Source organism: Pleurotus ostreatus, assembly GCF_014466165.1.
Source record: "Pleurotus ostreatus strain PC9 chromosome Unknown scaffold_4, whole genome shotgun sequence".
NCBI lineage: Eukaryota > Fungi > Basidiomycota > Agaricomycetes > Agaricales > Pleurotaceae > Pleurotus > Pleurotus ostreatus.
In genome coordinates, this window is record NW_023503159.1 from 538178 (window position 1) to 565418 (window position 27241).

A 27241-nucleotide genomic window follows, 5' to 3' on the forward strand; every position below is an offset into this window, starting at 1 on the left:
CTTGGGGCAACCCCTTTCTCCTTCTCTCGACTGGCCTGTCTGTCTGAGACATATATTCATTCTTCTCTCAGCCTCGAGGTCACGGCCATCAGCAGACTTGCTTTGAAGTTCTGAATTCGAAGAAGCAGCTCCACAGGCTTTCCCTTTTCTCGCTGCCGAAAAGTGAGGCTAGATTTGTGTCTGACGTTCTTCCATTGTTGCGCAGGTTTGACACGAGCCTCCTTGCTTTGTTCCATTCGCTAAACGAGGCGTCATCCCCACCGCCCAGCCACGCTAGTGCTCGATAACTGCTCGACATCCTTTATCCTTATTTCTGCGGGTATCCTGAAAGCAACCCTACTCGCAGGGTAAAAGGACCTAGCACAGAGTATATATTGGCACGCCAGGCGACTTCCCCTGCACGACTCTCGACACAAAAGTATCGCCATGTCTTCATCTACGACGCCTTCGAAACCCCCAATAACATCGTATCACTCTGCCGTCTCTGATTCTACGGTCGTAGATGAGTCCGGTACGAGGAGTTCTTTACCTGCATTACCAAAGGGAGCAGCTATGCCTGCAGTGTTGCCGGGTGTATATGGCGGTTCGGTAGGTTTCACTTCGGCCAACAGCCTTCTTGCTCCTCCTTAGTGTTGTTCTCAGGACTCTCCACCTTCGACTCCATCCCAGAGACTCCTTGACACCTCCAACCCACCCTCCAGACGTAGCTCCAATGTTCCGCTTAGCAGTGGGGGCGCGCCCGGCGGTAATGTGCAATTCACCGATGCGGAGAAACCGGAACCTCGTCCTAGACATCCCAACCCCGAAAACTTTGTCGCTCAAGATTCTGATGACGTCGATATGAAGAGTGATCGTTCGGATACTTGGGTCCCGCTACCATTGAGGACGTGGTTTTGGTTATCGCTGGTTGTATTCTTGGCGGGTGGGGCAATTGCTCTGGAGGTTGCGCTACACTTTAGCAATAAGAACCAAGGTGCGATTCTTTGTGATTCATTCGGAGGTAGGTAATTAACGTTGCTCAGGGTGGGCCACCAAAGGGGATATTACTGACTCGCAAGATGTTATGCACTATGTTTATGTGAGTGCTCACAGCCCTCGAGTTTATGACTTGCTGATGAATGGCTATAGACCCTACCACCTGTTGCTGTCGCTGCCTTCGTAAGTATTGATAATTGCGCGGCGTTCTCCCCGTTTATGAACATACCTCGTAGTTAGTCGCTATGTGGACTTGGACGGATATCGAAATCAAGAAGATGCAACCCTACGTCGACCTTGTACATGGGGACTCGCCGCCGCAAAGGAGTCTGTTGCTTGATTACACACGGCACAAGTGAGTGTTCCATTCCTCCTCCCTCACTTACGACCTAACCCCTTTTCTCCGTAGTAATTTCATCGTATGGGCCCATGCTGTGTCAAACAAGCACTACCTCGTCATGATCACCTCCTTCATGGTCCTTCTATCGCTTTCCTTCCAGCCCCTAGCAGCCGCTTTGTTAGTCGTCAAAGATACATGGATGACAGAGCCCGACTCTACTGTAAACAACTTAGCTTTGCTTGGTCTCAATCAGAACGACGAGTTCGGAAATCTTACTAGTGAGTGACATTGCCTCCCGAATCTCGCCCTTCATTGCCATGCCTACGAATGTTAAACATATTCTGCTATTCATAGCATTTGTAACTGCCGCCGGGTTTGCCGCCGCCTCCATCTTGTACAACCTCCCTGAACCACCCTTTGTTCACGGTGCTTACACTATCGCGCCTTTCGAGATTCCTAGAAACAGCATTGGCAATGGAACCGTCGTCACCAATACAACAGCCGTCAAGAGTGAATCCGGTTGTCGGCCCATTCAGGTCAGTCGAATGACCATACTCGAATCTCCGTGCTGATGGTGTGACCTTTCTGAGCATAGATTCAAATGCTGCAACTTGCTGATGGCAGTGGATGGAACAACTCCGTCAACAGTAACGGGTGCACTTTCACTTGGTCTGTGGATAGAAATGCGACGACACTCTTTGGTGTGGACAACCCAAATTGTGAAGGACAGACAGAGCCCCAATTTGCGCCTGTCATATTCTGGTTCTTCACGTATGTCATTGCATATTTTCAGTTGTGCGCTCGTTCATCATTGCTTTGGGTTACAGGTACCAGCCAACCGCGATGGCTTCAGGGACAATATGCTCCCCTTCCTTCTCCCTCTTCGATGTCAACGTTAATGTCGATATTGCGTCGCAAAATCTAACCCAAGTTACTGAACTCCGGCCGTTCAATGCCGCGAGCTCGAACTTCTCTGACTTCGCTGGGAACGTCACAGGACCTCCGTTGAATGGGAGGGCGTACAATGGCATTGACTTTGCATTTGCATTGGACAACCCAGACAGGTAAGCAAACAACCCAACTTGTTGCTTTCAGCTCCATCGTTAACGTGTTCGTGTCCCAAGGTTCATAAGACAGAGACGAGACTCCGTTCGCCTACAAATGCCCGCGGCGGTTCTCCAAGCAGCGAGTCAGAGTGCTGAAGGGCTCGAGAGCTCCTTCCAGGCAGACCGTTTTGTTCAATTGTCCACTCGAGTCTATGTGAGCACCAACTTCTTGACTTGTCTAGACAAACAGCTACTGATTGTCTATCATTGTGATAGACGACATACCTCACGCTTATTGCGAAGGAAGTGTACTTCTTGGGTTATCCCAATGACCGGCGCCCCATCAATGTTCAGGTTAAGCAATGGGTTAAACGCTTATTCCTCAGGTATGCCTACCTTCTTTATTTGCATCCATGTGAGCTTCGTGCTTACCTCCAGCCCCCAGTGACGTCTCTGTGCACGTCCTGGCTCCTTTCATGCTTCTCCTCGCGTTCTTGAGTACATTCATCCAGATTTGGCATCGCTTTTCGCGTCGCAACTTGCGTCTTCGCCACGAACCAGGGACCATTGCCTCTGCCGTCGCCATTGGTGGCCAAACATCCGCGGGAGAGCTTCTTTCCGGCCAGCGCAGTGAGAAAGACCTCAGCAATGTCCTTCGCGGGAAGAAGTTCCGTATCGAACCGCTGACGATGAAGATCATTATGGAGGGCGAGGACGGATACGAGGACGCTTCAAGTCCAGGGCTGAGGCGGCGCTCGGTGTTCTATGGATTCCAACAAGGGTTGTGGTTGAAGGACAATGGCGAGGAAATGGAGAGGGGAGAGGGGTTAGGGGGACTCGGGAGGAGCATTAGCAAAAGGATTAGTACGATGGGAGCGAGGATGCCTACGAGTCCGAAATCACCCAAGTCTCCGCAGGCCTGAAAAGTGACCTTTTTCTCTTGTTATCTGACTAGTTTGTTTTACGACGGTCTTCGGTTGTTCCCTATTTTGCTTTGCGGTTTCTAATAATGGTTCTTCTTTGGCATATTTACCCATACCCTACCAATGCACATTCTACTATACCGATGCACAGCAAGGGTTCTTCAGCACTCCTTTGCTATCACAGGAATTAGCATAGGAGTCACCCCTTTTCCCTGCTGATGACCGTGGAAAGATTTACCTCAGCAGTTAATTGAATAGTTATCGTCATCCTCTCCTCGTCGTACCCTCTAAATTCGATCCCCATTGGCATTCTGTGTCCATATCACCTGGAACGCACGACTACGCAAAATCATTAATTCTACGTCGATCGATGGTAGCATCTGTGGCGAAAACGCCAACCTACGCGGAGCGTGCAAAGAAAGCGCAAAGCATCAAAGCCCCAACCTCCATTCGCCCCTCCACGTCCGTTTCGTCGCCTATACAACCAACTACGCCACAAGTATCTACTACGCCCAAATCACACTCAAAATCATCAGGTGTCGATGTACCTGTAGCTGCAGGACCAAGTTCAAGCTTAACTTCCCAGGACACCGGTGTCGCCAACGCGAATACCGTCAATGGCCATGTTTCCACCACCGCCAGCAGTACGAGCGCATCGTCACCGAATATGGGCGCCCAGACACCGCTCAATGATCTAGCTTCAACAACGCCAGCGACAACTAAAGTTCCTGTAGACAACGTGTGGAATCGTCGTAAGGAACAAATGGTATCAAGAACAACTGCCACATCTACATCATCATCGTCAACTCAGCAGGTAGCTGCGATGCCTTCATCTTCAGAGGTCGTTGTTGAAGACCCATTTGTTGTACAAATACCCCCTCGACCTGGCCCGCCCTTAGTTCATGACTCTGAGAGCTGGCCCGAGGTTGGAAAGTCTACGTTTCCGGCCGACTCTAAGGAGGGTTCGACTATCTGGAAAGAACAGGAGCCTACACTGAGAAAGGGTGCGTTCACTCCGTTGATCTGATTTAACTCTTGTTGACTTGGGTGCATATTCCCCTTGTTACGTGTATTCGCGAAATGACCATCAGGTGAGAAGCAGAAGTGGGTGCCCATACCTGCCGCAGAACTTCAAGCAGCTGCCGACGCACAGAATCAAAACCACAAGTCTTCTTCATCAAAACAACATTCGCGGGCGCATTCTCGAGCGCAATCCCAGAAAGGTACCAACCCTACGCGGAGCAATAATCCTAACACTTCCACCGCCCAGCCTGGATCACAGAACGCGTCGCGGGCTGCATCTCAAGCCCATAGTCGAATTCAGTCTACGACACATTCTCGGATCGCAAGTCGTTCTACCAGCGCGCAATCGAGTCCTAGACTATCGAGAGGCGGTAGAAAACTGGAGGACGATTCATTTAGTTTGATAACCAACAATGTTGATATCAACGTCAGCAATCTCAATGGTTCGCCGTATGCTCCTCCCCGCAATATCAACCCTCCTACCCAACTTCCCACTCAGCCTGTAACATATGTCGATACGACGTCTAGTGACCCCCCAGTGTCCTATTCTGTCCCCCTGTATGGCCCTGTCCCCATTTCTGGTTCCCCTTACTACGCTCTTCCTCAACAGTCTCACGACCATGGTTCTATACCACCCCTTCCTATCCAGCAAACATCTAGCCAGCAAGGCTCCACACAGGGATCTTACAGCGCTTCTCCTTTATCCGCTCCATATGTTTTGCCTCCTGGTGGACCTAATGGATATCCACCATCAAACGTTGTTTCGACTCACGGACATAGTCCCATTTCTATCCCCCCATCACAACCACTTTCTGCTTACCCTCCTGGCCCGACGGGATACCTACACGTGTATCCCCCTCATATGTACGGCGGAATGCCAGAATATGCCCATGGGCAGGCCGCTAGTTATTCCCATTGGAACGGAAATAGTCACGGATTCCCCTCACATCCCTCTGCAGCCCAGAGTCCTTATCCTCCAAATGCACATCTGCTTGCGTATCCTCAACCTCTTTCCCATCAGCCCTCCATTGGAGCTCCCTCTCACCAACGAAAGTCAGTAAGCCCTTCAGAGGAACAACAGCAACAATTACAACTACCCCCGCCCACAATGATCGATCATCCCCCACCGCCTGAAGAGTCAAAACCCGTTGCTGGATACAGGGAAATTGGCTCGTTCAATAGTAGTCCCCACCTGAATGGTACTGCCAATGGTAACGGCTCATCCATAAAACCAGGCTCCGTCGTGTTTGGTAGTATAGGGGTGGAGGTCACTAGCAGCCCTCCCGATCTCGATGGGTTGATCAACCGAGAAATAGCCGGCCAGCAAGCTGATATCGAATCCTTGCCCAAAGCGTTTACTGCGTTCTCTATTGGACTTACACCCGATGAGCCAAAACCTCCGCGGATACGCTCACGAACGAGTTCGGCGAAGCCCTTAGCTAAAACGGACTCAACCAATGGGGATCTCAAGGATATCCCGACCGTCGTGGCGGACTCGGCATCGCCAAATCGTGCAGGGAATCAAGAGGTCAACGACGGTCAAAATCGAAGCCGCCCCGTGGATTTGAGTGGTGCAGAGAAGAAATGGCAGTTCGGTAGCACCGATGTGAATGCCACCTTAGAACGACCAGAAATCATCACTTCAAATTTGGACGGTACACACTTCGTCCACCCAAGTTCTGCCACTGCGGAAGTAGGTGAGCCTTTGGGCGTAATGGACATCAGCGATTCCGAGCAACTGCCGCCCCTTCCTCTGGACCTGCAACCTACACCACATATGGTCGGAAATGAGCGACCTGTTCAGGCACTTGCTCCTCAATCATTGGGCGACGAGTTTGCCATTAGAGACTTCAGGTATGGTTCCGGTCTGGAAAGCGGCCCTGGGTATGGGATGGGAGTCCTTCAAGGGGAGCAACTACCCCAGGATGGACGTCGCGAACCAGACATGATGAGGGATCAAGAGATTCGCGAGGATGGGCGGAGATGGAGGGATGAATTCGACTACGATAGGGGTGGAAGAGGTGGCCCAGGGAGAGATAGAGATAGAGATGGGGATGCCGGTGGGATGATGGGGCGACCTCGGAGGGGTTCTTATGGTGGTTATGGATATGAACGTGGCGGGTATGGCGGGCGGAGAGGCAGAGCTGGGGGACCTGGCGGATACGGCAGGTCCATGCATCGACCTCGTGCTTCATTCCATGCTCCTCCACAACCGCGGCAGCCACCGTTTACTGTGACTCCTCCACAACAACAATTTCGGCCGCTAATGCAGTACAACGATCCTAATATAACAAATGGATACTACCTCCCCGCGCAAAGTCCCACTTCGCACCATCAAGGCATGGCGACGTATTTGCCCATACATACCCACGCCCAGGTTGGCTACGAGGCCTATGCACCTATCCCTCAGCACCTTCCGGCGGCAAGCGGTCAAATAACCGGCCCCCCCGTTCCTGTACCGTTGTATGTGAACTATCACTTGGATTCAACACGATATCTCCTCTTGAGTCAACTGGAGTATTACTTGAGCCCGCAAAATATGGCACAAGATCTCTATTTGCGGCAAAACGTACGTCGTACTGCAATTTCCTCCGAAATTAAACGCAAGTGTGCTAAATGCCAATCCTTTTTCTTAGATGGATTCCAAAGGCTGGATATCCATCCACCTGATTGCGTCCTTCAAACGAGTTACGGCATTAACTCACGAATTCCAACTCGTGAAGGAGGTACTCTCTCTATCTTCCGTGGTTCAAGTGAATAACGACTGGGTTCGAATGGACGGTTGGGAACGGTTTGTCTTGCCTGATGCGAAGCCGAGCGTTGTAGAGGCTGAGACTGCGGAATTACCATCCTTACAACCCAACGAGCTTGACCACCAGGAAGATGACGAGGACGAGGACGAAGAAGACGTTGTTTTTGTTCTGGATGATGAAACCCAACGATGGTCGCCGGACCGTAAGCGAGCCTAATGCCATAGCATTCATATTTCGCATCCATGCTACTACTTTCCGAAGCGCACCCTTTCCTTTTTCCCGATTATACAATACGCACGCTCCGCATCTACACCTTATTCCATCTCGTCTGCTTACCACTCATGGTCGTGTACATTTCATATTCATTCTTCACATTACCTAGGTTGTCTATCTGTGTTTACGTTCATGCTATCATTCTGTCTTTGTACATACACCACTATTGTCTCCTTACGCATCTTGCATCACCAGCGCCATACTTTCATGTCCCATCAATCATCTACACCGTGTTTCGCCTATGGAACAGCTTATGTACGACCCTCTCCTCCCTACGCCTTATTCATAAACACTGTCTTAAAGTGGCGTTGCATTATCGTCGTTTTTATTCTAGGTAATCATTTTGGTATCAGTCAATGTTGCTATTTCGTACAGTAATACGTATACGCAGCTAGCCTCTAGGAGTTATTGACGCCTTATTTGGCGCTTTCGTGCCTGTTCCTTCTCAGATCCTCAGAAGTTCTTCGAGTCATCAACTCTTCCAAATGGAACGTTACCTGATCAGGACCACCCCAGTGGCAGTGATTCTGGAGCTTTGACACATACTTCCAAGTATAAAATCAATCGTTCTCTGGTTCTCGAAAACCCGCAACTCATGAGGTGGGTAATAATTTTTGGTGGCTTCATCCGCTGCCCGGTGTTGGGTGTTGGCCCGGTGTTGGTTGAACATTATTGAATCTTCATTTGTAGCTCCGCATATAGCAAAATTTGACCTTTTTTACATTACCTGTCCTACTAAAAAGCAACAGCGGAATCAATACGTATGAATACCACAAACTCAATGAATGGCAGCACGTGCGGCCTTGACAACAGTCTGAAGATCTGGATTTGACACTAGGGTACGACCGATGGAAATAACATGAAACGGTTGAAGTCCTGCCGCGTGTTCTGCTACTCCGTGCGTACCGTTATTTGCATGTTTTGACCCTCTGAGCCGGCCTCCGATAGAGTTGCCCCTCTAACTCGGTCACGTATATAATCGGCCCTGGACCGTGAAGGCTGATGCAATTTCATATAGCCGACGTAACTCGATGCAAGCGCACTGGCACCAGCACGCAGTTTTCCCAACCCTCAAAAAGTTACAGTCCTCTCTTTACATTTACTACGACCTAATTCTTGACACCAAGTCATACGCCCCACCATGTCGAAGCACAGAAAGGACAAATCCATTTGGCCTTCGTTCCAGAAGCTCAGGGAGAGTACGTCTGAGAGAGCACTTCGGCAGTCAGCTCAAGCGCAGGCGAGGAAGCGAAGCGAGAACATCGATCGAGCCATCGAAGAAGAACGCTTGAAGTTGACGGCGGAGCCGAAGACAAAGATCTTGTTATTGGGTGAGTTCTTCCTGAAATTCTACTTTACCAGCCACATTCTGACGCTGGTGAACAGGGCCCTCCGAGTCAGGAAAGTCAACGATGCTGAAGAACTTTCAAATGGCCTTCTCTCCGACCACTTTCCGAGCCCAAGTCGACTCGTGGCTTCCCATCATTTATCTCAACGTCGTTCGTATGTTGAACTCGATCATAGATTCCCTCGAATCCTGGGATTGTGGTACGGACTCCCTCCTCTACGTCGGGGACGCTCCCGCGACATCTACGAGCACCTCGTCGGCACACATTCCTACCGACCTTCAGGAGATCATTTCGCGCCTGAGACAGTTACGCATCATAGAAACTGAGCTAGATATGGACATCTATCATTCCCAGCCATCTACCGCTTTTTCGTCTCCTGCTGTTACTCGCCCATCAAGTCCTACCTTTGCTTCCACTTCTAGGGTCGCCGTTGACCGTCCCGGCGCTCTTAAACGACATGATATCTCGCGCAGAGCCTCGTCCATATCAATACGTCCGGGGGTCCTTAAACAGAGATTGATAGATCATCATAACGCTGACGCCACATCACCGTCTCTCGCGTTCCACGACCGTACTAAGCAGTTTCTGGAAGAGCATGCCCTAGATATGGTAGCCCTATGGACTCATGAATGGACCCGTGAGCAGCTGGAGGCCCGCGAGGTTCATCCAGAATATCAATCTGGATTGTAAATATCGGAAAATCTTCCTATGACATGCTACACCGGATCTAACTTGACCGTTTTTAGCTTCCTCGACGACATATCACGAATTTGTTCACCTGGCTTCCGGCCTACAGCAGGTGACAATTTTTGCTCACCCATTATGGTGCGGTCCTCATATTAGATATACTCCAGAGGACATTCTACGAGCCAGGGTTAGCACGCCATCGGCAGAAGAATACCGCTTGGCATTGGAAGGTATTATGTTCTTCAGACGGTATATGTTTTCCTTGTTGATATCTTCGCAGCACGGCCGGATTCGGAGTGGATTATCTACGATGTTGGCGGGGGACGTAGTCAGCGAGGTGAGTTGTTTGCTTGTTTAGAGTTGCAAGTTTAGACTGATGTAAGTCGCGTTGATCCTCGAAACCTCACCCTAAATGCCTGCAACCAGCCGCATGGGCGCAATACTTCGAAGACGGTATGGACTCCGTCAGCCTGTCAGATATCTTGACCTTACCTGACAACTCCCTTTGAAACAGTTACGGCAGTACTCTATGTTGCGTCGCTCTCAGCTTTTGATGAGACATTGGCAGAGGACGTAAATGTCAACCGTCTGGTAAATGATCATCTCTTACCCCCACATGCAACCGTTAACAAAAGAACATATCAAACTTAGACGGACAGCCTTCTTCTGTGGCAGACTCTTTGTTCCAATAAGCTGCTGTCAGCCGTTGACTTTGTCCTGCTTCTCAATAAGATGGATCTCTTGGAATCGAAACTAATAGGAAACAACGAGAAAGGGAGGTCTGGTATCAGATTCGTCAAACATGTAAACAGCTTCAAATCCCGCCCAAACGACTTGGCCACCGTTGCAAAATGTTAGTTTGATTATCCCGCGATATGGTGTTTAATTACTGACTCGGTATTGCTCAACAACAGACATGCAAGAAATGTTTCTGTCATTACATCGACAACATTCTCCCCCTTCTCGAAAAGTTTACAGCCATCTGGCTTGTGCAATAGTGAGTCGACAGTCATTTATTACCCTGGCACGGTACGCGAGATTCCCTATATTAACGCTTCTTCCAGGATGCCCCCCGTACTTTGCCGGTACTTGAAGCTAGTATGGTGCACCTTTCCTTCCTACATCTGCTTTAATTGAACGTCTACAGTCCAAACCACGCTCATAATTCGGACTTCTACCGTATGAATTGCCTGTGGCACGATTCTTAGTAAATTATTACTGCGACAAATCTATCTTACCAAGACTATAATGTCCAATTGTATCTATATCTTCCTACTTCCTACTTCCTAACTAAAGCTGCCACCCTGTTATTATATACGAAGACCTCGACAGTGGCAGAGCGCCATTCACTTTCATCCCCGTCCGGCCGCATCCTCTTTTTTCAAAGCCTCCCTCACTTGTACTAACGATTTCCCGAGCAGGTTCAAGCCCCACCCACTCTTCAAGATTGCAGCCTGTTCGCTATAGCCAATCCCCCATATCTTATCGCGCGGACTTGCTTCTACAATTTCCTTCTTCCCCGTCGCCAGTAGCTTACTTCTCAGCTCGGCATGCTGCCTGAATTTATGGAGATTCCCCTCAAACACAATTCGCTCTCGATGCAGCTTCCAAGTTTCGTCGTCGAAGTTTTTCACTTTTCTCCCCAGTGATTTAACGTAGGCCATGTCTGCCTTGGACGTCCCATTCGATGCCATTACTTCTCTTGCGATCGCCTCGTCGTCGAACAGAAGTGCCTTTTGGAACATCATCCAATGTTCTGTGCTTGGAAAGGTGACCTCTTTAGCCGAGCCGCCGATGGTAACCACAACAGTGAACGAGGCGGGGTACCACTGAGATGCCCAACCACTAGAAGACTATCTTAGATAAGTTGGGGCCGACTACATACTGATATACGCACTTGACGTGGTTGGTGGTCCAGAAAAATACATAGTCTTCGGGACTTCGCTTGACCATAGTTTGATTCTCGCTTCGTCAAGATGTGAAAGGACACAAGGGTGTTGTTGTTATTGCTGTTCGTTCGTCGCGGCATTTTCATGCTCTAAGGAAGGCGGTGCCGGATTCCGTTCATGACTAGAATCGCCCCCTTCCATGACTCGTGGTCTAACATAGTGCTAGACGGAATGGCGGTGCACAAGCCTAATGCCAAGTTATAATATCTTGATGATTCATAGTAAGCTGGGAGGGCCTGTGGGTAGCATGATATGCCATCGTGATGGAGTGTGAGAGACAAAGAAGTTTTCTCCAGACACTGCGATGGCTGCACGAGTACTATTGATAGACTTCCTCTGCGCGATCAGCGTAACAGGAAACCCGCTTTAGCAACGTCACAGACTCCGGTGTCAGAAGAGGACTAGATGTCCGATAATGTTTCGCCTTAGGCTTCCTCGGAGGCTTTGAAAGTTCAGTGCAACACAGATTTGGGGTCTTCTATAGTCCGTGCCAGAGCAACACGCGTCGGTCAGTGTTCGCAAAAAAGACGGACGTACTTTATCAGAACCAGATGATGGGAAGTGGCTCATGGCTACGAGTTGGCTTGTAACTTTCGAACACCAAGTAGGGCCTACGCAAAATCCAAACAGTCGAGTAAGTCCATCACACGAACTTGCTTCTTGATTAAACATCACCGAGTTGGTGGGAGTGTCTAGACAAAGACTTCTGCCCTGGCGCCCATTTCGAGACGGCGTTCTCCATGATTACTTGAAGACCCCGAGGGTGACCATCGTAAATCAACACATTCCGGTGCTGGTCTAACAAAAGGATACAAGTGTCTTTGTCCAAGTTGGCTGAGCTACCACTGTCGTCATGCCAGCTTGGTCAAGAACGTAGTACTCTCACCGTAGGCTTCTCATGTCACAAATTGATGAAACCATCATGCATTGAAACAGTACTCAGTTAACCGTCATGCTACCTTGTGGCTGTACTCACTGCCTGGCCGCGCTCAAAGCTCGAAGGCACCCATGCGCATCATCGAAGGCTCTTGAGCAATGAGCTGAAAAGGAACAGACAGATCCGAGTCGCTTGACCTACGCTTGCAAGTTCACTGGTGCTTCGGATATACCAGAAGACTACCGAAAAAAAAGCTCTAAAACCGCTAGCAACAGATGGTCCTCAGGTGCTTGGTGATGGGAGAGTTGATGGTTTACTAAGAACAAGGTGGATCAGTTCTAAGCGCCCAGTTTGAAGGGCATGATTGTTTGTAGCTAAGAGGTACAGTGTAGTCATTACTTTTCATGCAAATGCGAATGGGATATCATGTTGAGCAATCCGAAAGAGAGAATCCTCCACCACGAGGCGCGTTGAGGCCATCGAGAAGCGCTTAGTAGCGGTAGTGGTCAGCCTTGTATGGCCCATTGACGGGGATGTCGAGGTAGGCTGATTGTGTTGGGCTGAGGGTAGTCAACTTAACGTTGAGCTGTGCGAGATGCGCACGCGCGACCTCCTCGTCGAGCTCCTTCGGGAGCATGTGCACGCCGAGTGGGAACTTCTCCGGTGTCGTCCAGAGCGCGATCTGGGCAAGCACCTGGTTGGCGAATGAACATGACATGACGAACGATGGGTGGCCCGTTGCACATCTACCAACATTATTAGTACACTTTGATCATCGTCGCCGCCGTCGCACATACCCTAGGTTGACGAGACGACCTTCAGCCAAGAGGATGATGTGTCTTCCAGAGGCCATGGTGAATCGGTCAACTTGAGGCTTGATGTTCACGGCCTCCTTGGCGTTTGCCTTGAGCCATGCAACATCGATTTCGACGTCGAAGTGACCAATGCTATACGTGCAGATATTAGCGTGGCATCGTGTACAGGGCGTAATCATCACTTACTTGCAGACAATCGCGTCCTCGGGCAATACCTCGAAGTGCTTGCCGGTGATAATATCGCGATTGCCAGTGGTGGTAACGATGACGTTCGCACTTGGCGCGGCGTCCTCCATGGTGGTGACTTCGTACCCAGCCATGGCCGCCTGGAGGGCGTTGATGGGATCGATTTCTGTCACGATGACACGGGCACCGTACGATCGCAGTGACTCGGCGCACTGTTGCTCCTGTGAGTCAAACGACGGGGAAAGGATGGCGCCGACAACTTACGCCTTTGCCAACATCACCGTAACCAGCAACGACTGCGACCTTTCCAGCAAGCATAACATCGGTAGCACGCTTGATACCATCGACCAACGATTCACGGCAGCCGTAGTAGTTGTCGAATTTGGACTTCGTGACGGAGTCATTGACGTTGATAGCAGGAACCTTCAATCTCCCCTCACGGAAGGCCTTGTAGAGATGGTGGACACCGGTGGTGGTCTCCTCCGAAACGCCACGGATATCTAATGTTGACGGGGATATGAGCGGTTGGACAAATGGGCTCACTCGGGGAAGACATACCCTTGAGATATTGGGGGAACTTCGTGTGGACAAGGGTGGTAAGATCACCACCGTCGTCGAGGATCATGTTGAGAGACTTGCCACCAGCGAAGCCAGCGACGGTCTGCTCAATACACCACTCGTACTCCTCATCGGTCTCTCCTTTCCAGGCGAAGACGGGGACACCCGTGGCAGCGATGCTACACGAGCCAGGTAAACGATTAGCCCATCATGAAGGGGGACGACTCAAACTTACGCAGCAGCGGCATGATCTTGGGTAGAGAAGATGTTCTGTTGGACCGATGTTAGATTACCGCATAGACAAAAGTAGATCACCACGCACGCAAGACGACCATGTAACCTCAGCGCCGAGAGCAGTGAGTGTTTCGATCAGTACAGCCGTCTGGATGGTCCTGAAAATATGCAATCAGTGTTGGTGACGGTGATTCGCAGATAACGGGCCTCACATGTGGAGACATCCAGCGATGCGAGCGCCAGCCAACGGCTTGTTAGCGCCGTGCTAAATGTGGTGTTAATTAACGGGGTAAATATGTGCGTAGAATTCACGTACCTTCTTGCGCAAGTACATCAGACCCGGCATCTCATGCTATCCCAACAACAATAATGCACGCGATGAGCTCGAATACCATTAGATCGCGTAGAATCCTACCTCAGCAATCTCGATTTCTTTGCGGCCGAAGGCAGCCAAGGAGATGTCTATGGAATATTTCAGGATCAGATTGGACTATAGACACGATCAAAGACATTTTCACCCACCAGCGACTTTGTAGACCATTTTCGATCAAGAAAACAATATCTGGGAGGAGGTTGAGGAGGTTAAGGAGGCCCCTCCTCGACCATTTGGTTTTTAAGGGCTTAGCACGTGCTGCCTCCAGTTCACTTTTGACTCTGGTCTACAGCAAACTCGTGAACCCCGGGTTCTCGGATCACGAAGATGGGTGAACGACCCTCGACGCAGTACCCGTCTTCCAAGGACAAGTGTCGAATAGCGGAGCTTTTGCAGTACACTTGCGACCACACTGTGTCCGAAGGCAAGCCTCTGGTCCATTGCTTTCCGATACCCAGGATATTTCGACTGTCAGTAGTCAGTACCGGCTGAAGGTGAAATTGCTACTAACCGGAACGTGTAGGTGCCAGGGCAAACCAGCGGTGGAGATAACAAAATTCGTTCAAGTGGACTTAAACACAGGTGAGGTGGAATTACCACCCAAACCGGGGTTAGTCATTTCCTTAGTTTGTACTCTATTACCCCACCTCTAGACTCTCACCATATGCATGTTCTCGGGTAATCTAGTGAGTTAATTCCAGAGGCGCGCCCTTGGAGAGAGATACGAAGATACGAAGGCTCTAGTGCATAGCGGACACGGTGGTGGGCTCAGTACCTGAATATCGCAGCTTTCAGGACAGTAGACGAAGTTCCGTCGGTGAAACGAAGATCCCTGGAGCAAGTGCGTCTTGTTGCATAGGATCGTCCCTCAGTTCGATGCGCCCATTGTCGCTCTCGTCTCTCTCGCGTAGCTATCGTACATCAGGAAATCCATTTATCACTCCCCCTTCAACGCTATGGACACTAGTTGGCGGATCCGTTAACATCCTTGATTTATTGGTGGGATCATGATGGCCTCACAATTGTACTCTAGGCATCTCACCTCTGCGCCGGTGACATTTACGTTCTGTGCAAATTTTTCGACGCGTCGCAATGGGCCTATGACAGCTTCAATGGTGGGTGGTGACTTTGTTCTTTTCGCTTCTCAACGTCAGTTTGACGGTTCCTCACGTTTTGTGGACGAAGCCGAACAATCCGTGAATCTCAATGGATCTTGGGCCTTGAGCTTGATCGATCTCTCAATGGTCGCGCAATATTATCTTTAGCTTTGGGACCAAGATTAGCCGACGGGGAGGAAGCGGGCCCCTCCAGGGTGGTATTTGTTTCAGGAGGTATGCCTCCTTTTGATGTCTCTTACTTAGTGCCCGGCTTGGTCTCGTTTTCACGTTGTGGCTATTTTGTGGAGGGCGCAGGCCAGGGGCAGGGAAGACGGTGTATCAGTGATCAGATAGTTTCCGCTCGGGGTGATGTTTTGATCTGGTGTACATATTAGGAAACTCTCCATCAAAGCCTGGTTACCACCCGAGAGCTTCAGGGTACGTGCTTTTGAAATTCGAATTGCACCATGTTAATGTAGGAGCGACCTGGAATTTGCTCTCTAGGGATCGACGGAGTGTCCTGCCGAGCTCCGGCTGAGCCATTAGGGATCAGCAATAAGTACAGCCCGTTGTAGGGATTTCTCGTTGGAATCACCCTCACAACGTCTGGTGTGTAGTGTTGCACTGATCTTACCGCTCCTCGCAACTGACGCCATCTGCATCTCCAGGTAGGTGCACTGCTGTGATCGGGCACGCATTCAATTAGCGTTGAGAGTCCCGCTAATCTGGTCGTTGCTTCCGTCTCCTTACATTGTACTCTCTGCACCGCCAACGACATCACCTACGAAATGTGTAGCTCTTATAACATGGGTCCAACCGCACTTCCAGAGGACCGAGCAATAGCCATCAAACTGGAAGCCTTTCCGCCAGACGCCACACATTCCTTGCTCTGTTCTCCTGCGCTATCCTTGCGGCCGGCTTCACTTCCTGTCTCTTCAGCTATCCCTAATATTACTCGACGACGTCACTCTAATTCACTCAGTCCCAAGCGACCACGTCCCTATCCAGCTTTGCCCCGCGACACTTGCAGCCGCCCCGACGACCCTTCCCATATGGCCACTTCACCAGACTACAATTGGCCAACAGCCCCATCGCTCGCGCGCCCCCGATCTCGATTGACGACCAGCAGCCTCTCCAACGCCATGGGAGATACCCACATTTCTTCCCATTCCCGTGCGGCGCCCTCGCCTACGTCTGGCGATCAAGACTACCTATCCATCCCAACGGACATGACTTGGGTACCTAGTCAACAATCACAACAGATTGATCCCATGCATCATGATGTGTATCCTGGTGTCGCAGGTCTCAACATCCCTCCTTATCCCTCTGAAGCCTCTCCACAATACATTAGCTACCCATCTCCCTACCGTAACCATTCTCCCGAATCGCTGTCGCCCCAGTCGCCCCCATTCACGCCCCCGTCCACCAACTACGACCTCACCTTTCCGATGACCTCCCAAGCAGCAATGCACCAATCGGGGACCCCCATTCGCACGCCACATGATGCCGAGGCAGAGATCCAAAACCTCCGCAGAAAGGTGCACGAATTGCAGATGCGCAAACAGCAGGCTGAGCAGCGCTCCAGGGAGCTGGAGGCTCAAGTCCAGCAACTCGTATATGCACCTCGATCGTCCGGCTCGTCTGTTCTCCACGGCCTGCCCTCTCCCGTCACCACCCCCGCACCATCTGTATCCTTCCAGAGATCCTGGGAAGCCCGAACCCAGGCTCGTATCCGCATGTTCTGTTCGCTTAATCGCGCCGGCAACGCTCTTTGTGCCTGGCACGACTCGCGACGGGAGAGACGCGCATTCCCCCCGCGCATGGCTCCTCCCGGATTCCTCAACTGCGGATGCACCTACGAGGAAGCACTGTTTGAAGAGTCTCTATCTCGCCATGAGGTGGGGAGTTACCACCCAGGGGAGAACGTGCGCATGGATCCTGCCTTGCGCAAGCCTCTCTTGAAGCTCCTTCAACAGCGTTACGGCTACAGAGATGGCGATTTCGAACGGGACCCCGTCACGGGGGACTGGCTCGAGGGAGAAGGTCACTCCTACTGGGAACAGAAAGCCCAGGTTGGACCCTCCAGCTCTCGGAAACGAACTGCCTAAGTGGTTGCTCATCCCAAACCCATCTCCAGGAGAGATGTAATACCCAACATCCCGCAAAAACGCTGGATTGGCTTCCTAATTACTAGCTTCCACTCTTTACTGTATCATCTTCTTAATTCCTCGTCCACGCACTGTATCGCCTTCCTTTGTCACTTGCATTCCTTGCCCATCTGTATCCCCTCCCGAAACTGCATCGACCCATCCCCGTGGCATTCTTAGCACTTTTGTTGTATACCCTGTGTCAGCCGGAGATACCTGTATCATAGTCTTTCCTATTAGACCCACGGAAATCAATTTTCCCTTTAGATTTACGAACGGCCTAAGAAGTACGAAAACGACTCGAAAACAATCATACAAAGACGATCATATTAGAGCTTGGCGTATGCATATTCTCCCCCGCGCTCGAGCGCCTTCGCATAGGCAGGCCTTTGAAACGTGAACCGATTTGTTGAGAGGGTACTATGAGCTCGAGGGATCTGCTTACCTTGCGTGGATCCTCTGCACGTATTCCTTACTCTTTGGCCCTAGAATCTCCGGCGCGGAGGCAGCGAGAGCTTCCAGCGGGAAGGCCATCAAATAATCAGCGGAGGTGGGCTCAGTATCGCCGGCAAAGAAATTGCCAGACTTCGCGAGATGAGACTCAATCTAGAGGGTGATCAATCACCGTAAGTATCATTGGGTGAGGATACACATTGGCGTTAACGCAAATTGGATCACTTACCATGTCGAGGTGCTTCTTCATGTTGCTATTCACCATAGTATCCAATTGATTGAAGATGAGGTTGACAATCGGCCGCAGTAGGAAGGGGGACTGGCTACGGACGGCCTTGTTGATGATGCTCTGTACGAGGATAGGCATTAGGGATCCCTCCGCATAGTGCGTAACTGTCACAAAAGTGGCAAGTTAACAATCCTCAACGCAAATGATCCTTGAAACGGGCTCACAGTAAAGATTGTCTACTTTACCGGCTTCGTTAGGCTGCCCTTTACCGTTCCCATACCGCCCTATCAGATACTCTAAGGCTGTATAAGCATACTGGCGCTGGTGATGATAGCAAATCTCACTTACCAACAATGGCGCCGCTCTCCGCCAAGGTGACATCGCCATCGGTGATGACGGGTGACTTCCCGAGGGGGTTGATGGCTAGTAGTTCGGGAGGTGCTAGTCTCTGCTTCGTCCTCTGGTATTTCTTAATTTCGTACGGCAACCCCAATTCCTCCTGTGGCAACCTATTAGGATGAACTGAGGCAGCGGTAAACTGCCACCACGTACAAGCAACCATAGGACGCGCTGGGAGCGTGAATCGTTTAGGTGATGAACAACTATGGTCATGGTGTTTGTTGATGATTGAACGTTGAACGTTGAACGTTTGAACCGCCGTATCACAATGGTTCCAGATATTCGTTGAAAAGTAGTGGGTGAAAATCAAGTCAGTTATGGGTTTCAATTCATGCGCCCCCACGAAGAACCGAGAGGGTCGGGTACATGGTCACCGGAGTGTCAGCTAGTGTCTGCTAGCGATATGCTTTGCCGGTCCCGCCGGTCATTGTCATCTACAGTGTGTGAGAGCTCGTAACTTCGTCGCTGCTAATTTGTACTGGCAACGATTGGAGGGACTTGTTATACTGTAGAGCCTGCGAAAGTAACAGAGAGTAACATATGCAAGTGTCATCGTAACTTGATTTCCAACATATTGCCCTGAGAGTCCCTGAACCCTGCCTGGCATGGCGAAGCGTGGCCGAAGCGTGGTCGGGGAAAGATAGCATCGGGAAGTGGCTGTTGAAACACCGTTGAAACACATCATATTCAAACCGACTACTGATCACTTGCACATGGCACCATTCTTTGTGGGGTTCTTAAGGGTTCTTAGCATCGTGCAATTCAGCAGCCAGCTCGACGGCTTCCGAGTCAAGATCTTGGCCGTTTCGCGCACAGTAAGGACGGCCGCCTCCGTGGCTTCTGACATCATTGTGACCGTCGTCGAGGACCTCCAGGAGACCCATACAAGACAAGACTCTGTGAACTATGACAAGACTCTGTGAACTATGATAAAGAAACCGAAATATAAATTACTGCATTGAGAGGAGGTTGAGCACCTACAATACATACTACCATATAGTATCAGCGTAATACAAGTACAACAATAATAGCCGGGGGTCAATATAAAAAACATACATAATCCATCCACACAGTCTATTCAGAGCCCATCAGCACGCAAACCGATACCGCCGTGCATCGTACGCATATGCTCGTAGATCCCGTCACCTCTGGGGAATGTATCAAGACAGACCCAGCATATGTGCGTCTGACATCGCGTGCACGTAATATGGTTGCACCCTTCTCCCCGTTCGATTGGTACGCGGCACCCGGGGCAGTTCTTGACGTCGTGATCCTTCATCCACTGCTTTAACAACTTATCGTCTTCGTCTCGCTCGGGACACGGTGCACCTTCGTGATACTCGACGTGACAGAACGGGCAGATGCGCTGCAGGCAGGACGGACACTGGAGGACAGTTCCCTTGGGGGCGGTCCGATAGACCTCTTGGCAATCGGGGGTGGGACAGTAGTAGAACTCCTTCGGCCTGGAATGGACGTACGAGAAGTAAGACGCCCGGACGAGCGCGTCGAAGTCGTGGGTTTGTAGACAGTCCCGAGCAATGCCCAATGGAATAGGCTCCGAGCACTTCCCTTGGTTTCCGAAGCAGCTTAACGGGAAGGACCCCCCGTCAACAGCCGCCTTGAGATAGTTAGCCAGGCATTCACTACACCAGGAATGCCCACAGTTGAGAGTAACCGGAAGGGTCACGGCGTCCAGGCAGGCGGGACAGGCAGCGATATCGTACGGCCGGTTTGATTGCGACTTCATCCTCCTCTCCTGCGTACGAACGACAGCCTCCTTCGCCAGCGCGAGTGCTTTCGTGTCGCCCCGGATCATCACTCTGGGATTTTTGAGCTCAAACCAGATATTATCGCGACCCAGTTCGTCCTGAAGCTTGTCCATGTCCGGACTTTTGAACAAACTAGGCATATTGTCCAAGGGAATATCAAGGTGGAAGATTTTCGTTCGCCCAAGTGTGTGCACCTGATCCAAGATACACTGGCGAACAGCCGCTCGCTTTTCAGCCGACCCGTAGAGCACGATGTTTTGTCGCACAATGTCAACTTCGACGGATACGCCAGGATAATGATGCTCGAGGTCTTTCACCATCGCGGTCCCATTACGCGACTTGAAGAACCGATCCCAGACAAGTCGCCCGTTCTCCCGTACGATTTCTCCCCGAAGAATCTGCTCAAATTCTGTTTTGTACTGCACCAGTTCCTTGAGGTCGTCCCCAGATAGCCGGACTTTGACGGGGAAGTCGCTTAGGCCAGGCGGCCCTTTGTGTATGATGGAAAGTTTGATTCGTTGATCGTCTCGTGAAAGTATCGATTGTTGGAGGGCCGAGATGTCGTCGGATATTTTGGAAAAAGCGACGGATGGGACGCTATAAGACACCTCTTGCCTATGCTGTGCGAAGATTTTAGCCCGCCCAATTGAAGAGGGCCTCCACCCGTTCAATCGTGTGCAAGCAGCCTTGGCTTGCTCTGGAGACACGAAGTAAGCAAGCCCTCTCTTGAACCCCTCCCTCTGGCCTGGGAAGACGTCAAATTCGATCACATCGTCATCCATTGTGAGTCGGTTATAGATAGCGGCGAGAGCGCGCTGCATGTCCGTGTACTTCTCTTCCTCCCACATGACGTCGTCGGGATTGCCAAAGCGGGACAACCACTCCTTCTCAGCTTCAGCGGGGATCCCGTAAAAGCGCACGGTGTTCAGCCCCACGGCTGGTAGGCCCACATGATGCACGGCATGATACCCGGCTTCTATCGCGGCGGAAATTGCTCTAGTCGCGCGCATCTTCGAGTCATATCCACCATACGCAATTTTGCCAGGTACCTCCCACTTGACGAACACAACCGTATCTGTGAATACGCCATTGATGGCCTCCCGGTTGGAAAGATAAAAGAGGCGAGCGGAAATTTTACGTTCGAAAAGTATTGAGCCGTTTAATTCGCTGATCACGTCCTGGGCTTCCTTCGGAGAACCGAACTTCACTCGGTGATTTCTGCCTTGTACCCCAGCGGGGCGTATGTCCATAACCCGACCATGATCCGACAGCGTCTTGGTCAAAAGAGCGGTGGAGACATTAGATGGGATGCCTTCCAACAGCACGAAAGGCGTTTCGAATCCAGTCATAAGGCTCTCGACAACGAAACCGGGTCCCAATTGTAGTCTATTATGCTCAAGGACGCGAACCTTCCACACCGTCGAATTGGTGGCCGACGTAGACGTCACTGTGTGGGCCACGGTTTTATTTTCAGATATCGCGTAGCGAGTAACGCTACCACTACCAGCTGATGCGGTGGACAAGGGAGCCGACCTATGGCTGGAAACAACAGATGCAGGACCCGCCGCGGCCACAGTCGAGGGAGGAGCCGTTTTGCTACTCGATAACCGAGATGAACTGCTCTCGGCCTGACCCGGTCGGATATGATGAGACGAATAGGCCAGAGCACCACCAGGCGGGGTGATGTGAGCGAACCTGCATCGATCTCTGAGGAAGCATCGTCCCCGCACCCAGTCTCTACACAATTCTCGATCTCTCGAACCCTCGTCGCCTAGTCTGGGACGTGGTGTAAGCTCGATCGAGGTTAAGCGAGGGGGTGATTTCGCTTGCGGTAAAGTTTTTACGACCGGGGGGTTGGGACGAGATGGTAGTCCTGGAGGCAGGGGAGGTGCAGGGGGAGTAGGCCGACCTGGCAGCCCAGGCGGCGAAGTATGGGCGAATAAACAAGACGACCCATATTCGCAGCGGCCAAGTAGCCACGCTGCACAAGGTGGGATACCACTACGCTCCCGATTTGGCAAGCTGTCACTCTTTGAGTTCTCGTGCGCTTCCGGCAACTCTTCGAAACTCGATCTCGACGAGTTCATATCCGAGGTGGTAGTATCCTGGAGCTACATTCAGGAGGAGCTAGAATGCAGGAGATACATCCACTTACCATGGATACGTCGCTTGAAGATTGACCCGTATCATCCCAAGCGTCCCTATCGTCACGTTTCCAACCCCAAAATCCCGAATCGTCGTCCACGTAGATCTGCGAGTAAAATGCCTCTACAGTCAGTATGGACTCTTTGCGTCGAGGCTGTGGGGGATCCCTCAAAACTTTCGTAGATTGAGAGTCGCTGGCCGCCAGAACTTTACTTGGAAGCGCCGTAGTGGAGGCCTGCCGTAGATGAGGATGAAGGTCTCTGGGTGGACAAGGAGTTGGTTGAGATGATAGAAGCGGATCAATGGTAGATGCGGCCTTCTTGACAGCAGGTACAGTGGCCGCTCCAGGCATCTGCAATACAGGAAGGGGAGTAGAAATAGGATGATGTGTTGGCTTTGTAGGTAAATGGGGCGGCGGGAGCTTCACGACAGGCTGCGTCGGTTCATTGGAAACGTGCGGGGAGGAGTTCACAGTTGAACTCGGCGTGGGCGGGGGTGGGTCGGCCTTGGTGATTTTAATCAGGTCGGGATGCTATGAACCAAGATGAGAACAGTCAAGGGCCGATTTGGCAAGAAACATACATTGTGAATGATGTCGAGGTGTTCTCGAGGGAATAATCCCGCGCGAAGATGGAGTCGGTGACATTTGGGACCGAATTCGCATCGTTGACGAAGGGCCTTTCGGCATATGTCCTGGTATCGGGCGTATGGATTCGAGACGAGGTACTAGCAACAAGTCGGCATTGTGACAGACAAACAAAACATAAAATCACTGACAGTGGTTTCTCCAATGGTCACCTGTACCTGCGGCTTCGACTGGGTAGTGGGTTCATTTTCCTGACAGGTAAGTTAGGATCATAGACTAGGACAATGATCACAAGATGAGACGTGTAAATTTTACGAGGAAGGATTTACACGAACTAGAAATTCAGCACGTACTGTATTTTGGGGTTCTATGTGTCTAAGGGGTGCTGTTGGTGTCGGATGATCGACGACGGGTATAGGAGGGGGTTGCGTGTGGGCGAAGTTCACCTGTGGACATGAGGAACACCATCAACTACTATCCACGAAGCTAGATGGCCAACATACGGGCGGTATTGTGGTTAACGTGGATTCATTGGGAACTCGTAAGGGTGGTTTGGGATCTATCTGGGCATGCGCAAGGCACAAGTTCCTCAACCAGCGGATACAATTCCAGTATGCAGCAACTCACTGGTGGAGGGGCTCGTCGTGCGTGAATCTGAGGGTGATTTCTGACGACTTTCGTTCCATTTTGAAGGCTGTCCTTCGGTGTGGTAGGTTGAGTGGTACCTGACTTCGGGACTGACGGCGCTGCCATCGTCACAGGAGTCAAGGATGCGCGTGGACTGCGACGTGCGTCTGGCGGCGCAGTTTATGAGAGGATGGGGCTTGGGAACGGGGTTCGGGGCAGCGCCGGACTCAGAGTCAGTGCCGCTGCGCCTGCGGAGTTCTTCTGTCATGTGATCAACATGTGACTGTCGGCGGTTACCCTACCCACGGGACTGTTACCTCTTATTACCTATGGTTTTTCGCCGGCACACTTTGTTCACCAGTTAATAACAATTACTCACCCCCTGTCCATCTGGGCCCACTCCCACCTCAGGCCTCAGAGCTCAGCGCTCAGCTTTCAACGACGATCGTAGGTTGGAGCCCTCAGAAGAAAAGGAGATACCTGCGGTTACATCTCTAGTCGCCGACGAGTAGGAATTACGACCAAGAACGCGTATGTCTCATCTACCCCATTCCACTAGCAATACAATATATTCCAGCCTTGAGGACCACAAGCGATATTTGGGACTAAACTAATAAACACGGTTCCAGTAGGTATCGGGTGGCCAGGTGTGTGTTTACCTCAGCGAAGACAGCTTGGGAAGTGAGTCCGAGGGAGTGAGTCCGAGGGGGGGCAAAGAGCAGAGGAAATACAGAAAAGATAGCAGTAGCCTGAGAATCATGTAGAATGGCACAGTCGATCCGGAATACGCGAGAGTCGGAGAGGAGGCCAGCGACGCAAGTTCGAAGAAGACCAGGGCCGACGTGCGTTAGGAGCCAACAGGGAAATCGAAGCGTCCGTCCTTGTCGGCACAGCAAGCGGGGCTCGAGTCTCTTGTTGCCTGCTCGAGTGTAGTAGACTCTACGGTGAGCACAAAAACACCGACGAAAAGGTATGCACGCACTGAGCTTCGCTGGTGTTTGCTTTGCGAAAGAAAACGGCGATCACCACGCTCTGAACGAAGCGGGGGCGTTAGCTGAGGAGTGGAGCAAGATGAGGCAAGAACGGATGAAAGGCAACGGACCGCTGCGAATATTGCGCCGGACTTGATGAAGTAGCACACAAACCAGCCAAGATTGTAGACCAATCGAATCGTCGGGTTGTCGAAGAGGCATTCAAGGGCACTAGGATCTACTAGCGTCTGATCAGCATTGCGTTGGGGGATCGGGTGCAGGTGCTTCACCTCGGAAAAGCATCTCAGCGACCCGCCTCCCCATCCACCAAACTCCAGAAAAATGATAGACGGGTTGATTGAGTTCCAGTTTGATTTGCGTGGCCGTTTCGTTTATGATGTTCAAGCTTGAGGTTGCCGCTTGGCTGAGGTTTTGGATGGAGTCAGCCAAGAGAGCAGCTGAATGGACGGTCCGGGTCTGCTGCTGTCGAATCGTATCCATCTGTTCACTAGAGACTGAGATTTTCTTGATTATGCTGTCGGCAGCTTGGGATGCTTGGGAAACAGTCTCGGGAGATGGGATCTAAGTAATGGTTACGCAAGAGGATGGTCCTAACCTACCTGTTGCGTTGTCGAGAAGCTACTTTGAAGCTCGAGCCAACGGCGAATGGTCCCGTTCTAAGAAAAGGAAAGTCGTTTAGTCGGGGGCAATCGCCATGGCACTTACAGTAATTGAATCCAACTGTAGATGGCGTGCGTGCACCACAGCGTAAACTTCATTCAGTTTATTTGTAAGGGCCTCTTCGAGTAAAGGGGAAAGGCGTTCAAGGAAGCCGATTTGCTGCAACGAATTCAGTAGGGCCAAGAACTATGGTCGGCGACTCACTCTCTTCGACATGTCATCAAAGATTGGTGTCAACTGCGGTGGATGAGATCAGTGGAAGTCAAAATACGAGGGTCCACGAACTCACCCTATCGATAGCATTAGTGAATGCCGCTTCCATGCGTTGCTGTGCATCGCCCGCCGTGACCATGATACTGCTCAACGACTACAACGTGAAACCCGTCCTCGACCGTACACACAAACAAATCGTCGGAATTGCACCTACCGCGTCGTACGATCCTTTGAGAGTCTCGATAGATTCGTGTGAGTTTGCAGTGACCTTCCGTAGCATATCCTCGCCGTACGCCTGAAGGTTACGCATTTCCTGTTTGTAAAGCAGGTTATAAACGGAAAGTCCGGTAATGAATCCGGAACGATAACCTTCAGGTTCTCGTCCCATAAGCGCATATACGATTGTAGTTTCTCTTCGCGGGTGTTCAGGGACCGTATCAGCTTGATCTTCAGCAGTGTTGCATTTCTGTATATTTCTCGGGCCAGGTCTACCCATGGAAAGCGACATTCAGCTAGGCACCGTTCTTGCGATGGCAAATACGCACCGATGTCGTTCCATTTTGAAAATGTAGAACAGAGTTGAGCTAGAGACAGTGTAAAGTCCAACCTCCGATGATATGAACCACAAGGGTAACACGCACGGACGTCGCGAAGATATCCCGAGTAACTGGACCAGGATTGCGCACTCCGCGAAAGTGCACTTTACATATGGAAAGTTAGACCCTCGAGGAAGTCATAGGGTAGAAAAACTGACTCCACGCAGCTGCCTTGAGATTGCTCACGGTGTTTCCCCGTAAAATGTCCCAAGTCTTGGGTGGGAGCGAAAGCAGAGCACTCCATAGGCAGAGAATGATGCCGCGCTGTCGATAACTCGCACAAGGTCATCATTATCGCGGCTAGCCGAGAGTCAACCCGAGAGACGCGTAATGTCAAAAAGGACAGACCTTTGACGCGTTCGTCCTCTACCATGTCCAACTGTGAGCAAGACGCGCGAATTAGTCCTGTGGCGCGTCGAAAGCAGTCCGACTTTCCAGCGCGACCGTCCGAGATCTCTGCGTGAAGGAGATTTCAGCTAGTCTTGATACATATCAGCGCGTAGCGAGATACCCTGAGCAGAAATCCAGATCTCGTCTTCTCCCAACTCCACGAGTGCTAGATTTGAGACATGATCAACGTGCACGGGGGGTGATGCATTGCTGCACAATGTCCATAAAACCTTGTATATGCGTACCTGGGTCATTGACCGACGGCCGTACCGCAGAAACACCTTGAGTCGAGCGACCAGGCCATGAAATTGCAGATGCAGACACTATGACATTGCAAAGCAAGTACCAGAGCTGGAACATCATGGTTTGAGGTTTACTGGGATGGAAATCCGCAAAGGTCGTCGGCATACCAAACACGGAAATTTTGTGATGGCCGATCTAGCCGTGCGGGACCCTCTGAGGCGACCCAGTTCTCGACACAACCAACGTCCATAAGCACCATCTGGCCAACCTCCCTATGTCCGGCTGTCTACTCGCAGTCATCGAACCTTGCAGCGTCGGCACCCGGCGAAACCAA

The 27241-nt window shown here is 51.1% G+C and overlaps 10 protein-coding genes across 10 annotated transcripts; 5 read left to right on the forward strand and 5 right to left on the reverse strand.

The window, feature by feature from the left end:
- Nucleotides 1-426: 426 nt before the first annotated feature.
- Nucleotides 427-3480, forward strand: PC9H_006006 (uncharacterized protein; the record flags this gene model as incomplete). Its single annotated transcript, XM_036775561.1, has 13 exons — nucleotides 427-588; nucleotides 643-973; nucleotides 1023-1078; nucleotides 1129-1158; nucleotides 1212-1330; nucleotides 1385-1593; nucleotides 1670-1851; nucleotides 1911-2086; nucleotides 2143-2379; nucleotides 2440-2575; nucleotides 2638-2747; nucleotides 2807-3119; nucleotides 3436-3480. 13 exons carry the CDS (start codon nucleotides 427-429, stop codon nucleotides 3478-3480), a joined length of 2106 nt encoding a protein of 701 aa, XP_036631580.1.
- Nucleotides 3481-3654: 174 nt separating this feature from the next.
- On the forward strand, nucleotides 3655-7276 carry PC9H_006007 (uncharacterized protein; the record flags this gene model as incomplete). The annotated part of the gene is made up of 3 exons (XM_036775562.1): nucleotides 3655-4288; nucleotides 4376-6876; nucleotides 6944-7276. 3 exons carry the CDS (start codon nucleotides 3655-3657, stop codon nucleotides 7274-7276), a joined length of 3468 nt encoding a protein of 1155 aa, XP_036631581.1.
- Nucleotides 7277-8474: 1198 nt separating this feature from the next.
- Nucleotides 8475-10502, forward strand: PC9H_006008 (uncharacterized protein; the record flags this gene model as incomplete). The annotated part of the gene is made up of 11 exons (XM_036775563.1): nucleotides 8475-8664; nucleotides 8720-9118; nucleotides 9158-9368; nucleotides 9429-9481; nucleotides 9537-9599; nucleotides 9650-9706; nucleotides 9796-9822; nucleotides 9884-9960; nucleotides 10021-10222; nucleotides 10284-10366; nucleotides 10434-10502. 11 exons carry the CDS (start codon nucleotides 8475-8477, stop codon nucleotides 10500-10502), a joined length of 1431 nt encoding a protein of 476 aa, XP_036631582.1.
- A 219-nt stretch (nucleotides 10503-10721) lies between these two features.
- PC9H_006009 (uncharacterized protein) lies at nucleotides 10722-11322 on the reverse strand (the record flags this gene model as incomplete). Its single annotated transcript, XM_036775564.1, has 2 exons — nucleotides 10722-11214; nucleotides 11267-11322. The coding sequence occupies 2 exons, from the start codon at nucleotides 11320-11322 to the stop codon at nucleotides 10722-10724; spliced, it is 549 nt and encodes a 182-aa protein (XP_036631583.1).
- A 1363-nt stretch (nucleotides 11323-12685) lies between these two features.
- Nucleotides 12686-14529, reverse strand: SAH1 (S-adenosyl-L-homocysteine hydrolase; the record flags this gene model as incomplete). The annotated part of the gene is made up of 11 exons (XM_036775565.1): nucleotides 12686-12941; nucleotides 12993-13142; nucleotides 13197-13408; nucleotides 13461-13696; nucleotides 13755-13933; nucleotides 13990-14024; nucleotides 14077-14146; nucleotides 14201-14253; nucleotides 14305-14340; nucleotides 14404-14450; nucleotides 14511-14529. The coding sequence occupies 11 exons, from the start codon at nucleotides 14527-14529 to the stop codon at nucleotides 12686-12688; spliced, it is 1293 nt and encodes a 430-aa protein (XP_036631584.1).
- Nucleotides 14530-14688: 159 nt separating this feature from the next.
- Nucleotides 14689-15112, forward strand: PC9H_006011 (uncharacterized protein; the record flags this gene model as incomplete). The annotated part of the gene is made up of 3 exons (XM_036775566.1): nucleotides 14689-14831; nucleotides 14885-14971; nucleotides 15049-15112. 3 exons carry the CDS (start codon nucleotides 14689-14691, stop codon nucleotides 15110-15112), a joined length of 294 nt encoding a protein of 97 aa, XP_036631585.1.
- A 1398-nt stretch (nucleotides 15113-16510) lies between these two features.
- Nucleotides 16511-17566, forward strand: PC9H_006012 (uncharacterized protein; the record flags this gene model as incomplete). Its single annotated transcript, XM_036775567.1, has 1 exon — nucleotides 16511-17566. The coding sequence occupies one exon, from the start codon at nucleotides 16511-16513 to the stop codon at nucleotides 17564-17566; it is 1056 nt and encodes a 351-aa protein (XP_036631586.1).
- Nucleotides 17567-17934: 368 nt separating this feature from the next.
- PC9H_006013 (uncharacterized protein) lies at nucleotides 17935-18899 on the reverse strand (the record flags this gene model as incomplete). The annotated part of the gene is made up of 6 exons (XM_036775568.1): nucleotides 17935-17992; nucleotides 18051-18211; nucleotides 18288-18451; nucleotides 18512-18583; nucleotides 18636-18786; nucleotides 18840-18899. The coding sequence occupies 6 exons, from the start codon at nucleotides 18897-18899 to the stop codon at nucleotides 17935-17937; spliced, it is 666 nt and encodes a 221-aa protein (XP_036631587.1).
- Nucleotides 18900-19764: 865 nt separating this feature from the next.
- On the reverse strand, nucleotides 19765-23939 carry PC9H_006014 (uncharacterized protein; the record flags this gene model as incomplete). The annotated part of the gene is made up of 7 exons (XM_036775569.1): nucleotides 19765-22560; nucleotides 22611-23132; nucleotides 23183-23326; nucleotides 23378-23437; nucleotides 23540-23632; nucleotides 23690-23749; nucleotides 23814-23939. The coding sequence occupies 7 exons, from the start codon at nucleotides 23937-23939 to the stop codon at nucleotides 19765-19767; spliced, it is 3801 nt and encodes a 1266-aa protein (XP_036631588.1).
- A 721-nt stretch (nucleotides 23940-24660) lies between these two features.
- PC9H_006015 (uncharacterized protein) lies at nucleotides 24661-27027 on the reverse strand (the record flags this gene model as incomplete). The annotated part of the gene is made up of 14 exons (XM_036775570.1): nucleotides 24661-25025; nucleotides 25075-25351; nucleotides 25405-25461; nucleotides 25511-25624; nucleotides 25670-25702; nucleotides 25755-25832; nucleotides 25893-25991; nucleotides 26048-26166; nucleotides 26224-26262; nucleotides 26320-26378; nucleotides 26433-26574; nucleotides 26623-26730; nucleotides 26786-26830; nucleotides 26910-27027. The coding sequence occupies 14 exons, from the start codon at nucleotides 27025-27027 to the stop codon at nucleotides 24661-24663; spliced, it is 1653 nt and encodes a 550-aa protein (XP_036631589.1).
- Between the last annotated feature and the right edge of the window lie 214 nt (nucleotides 27028-27241).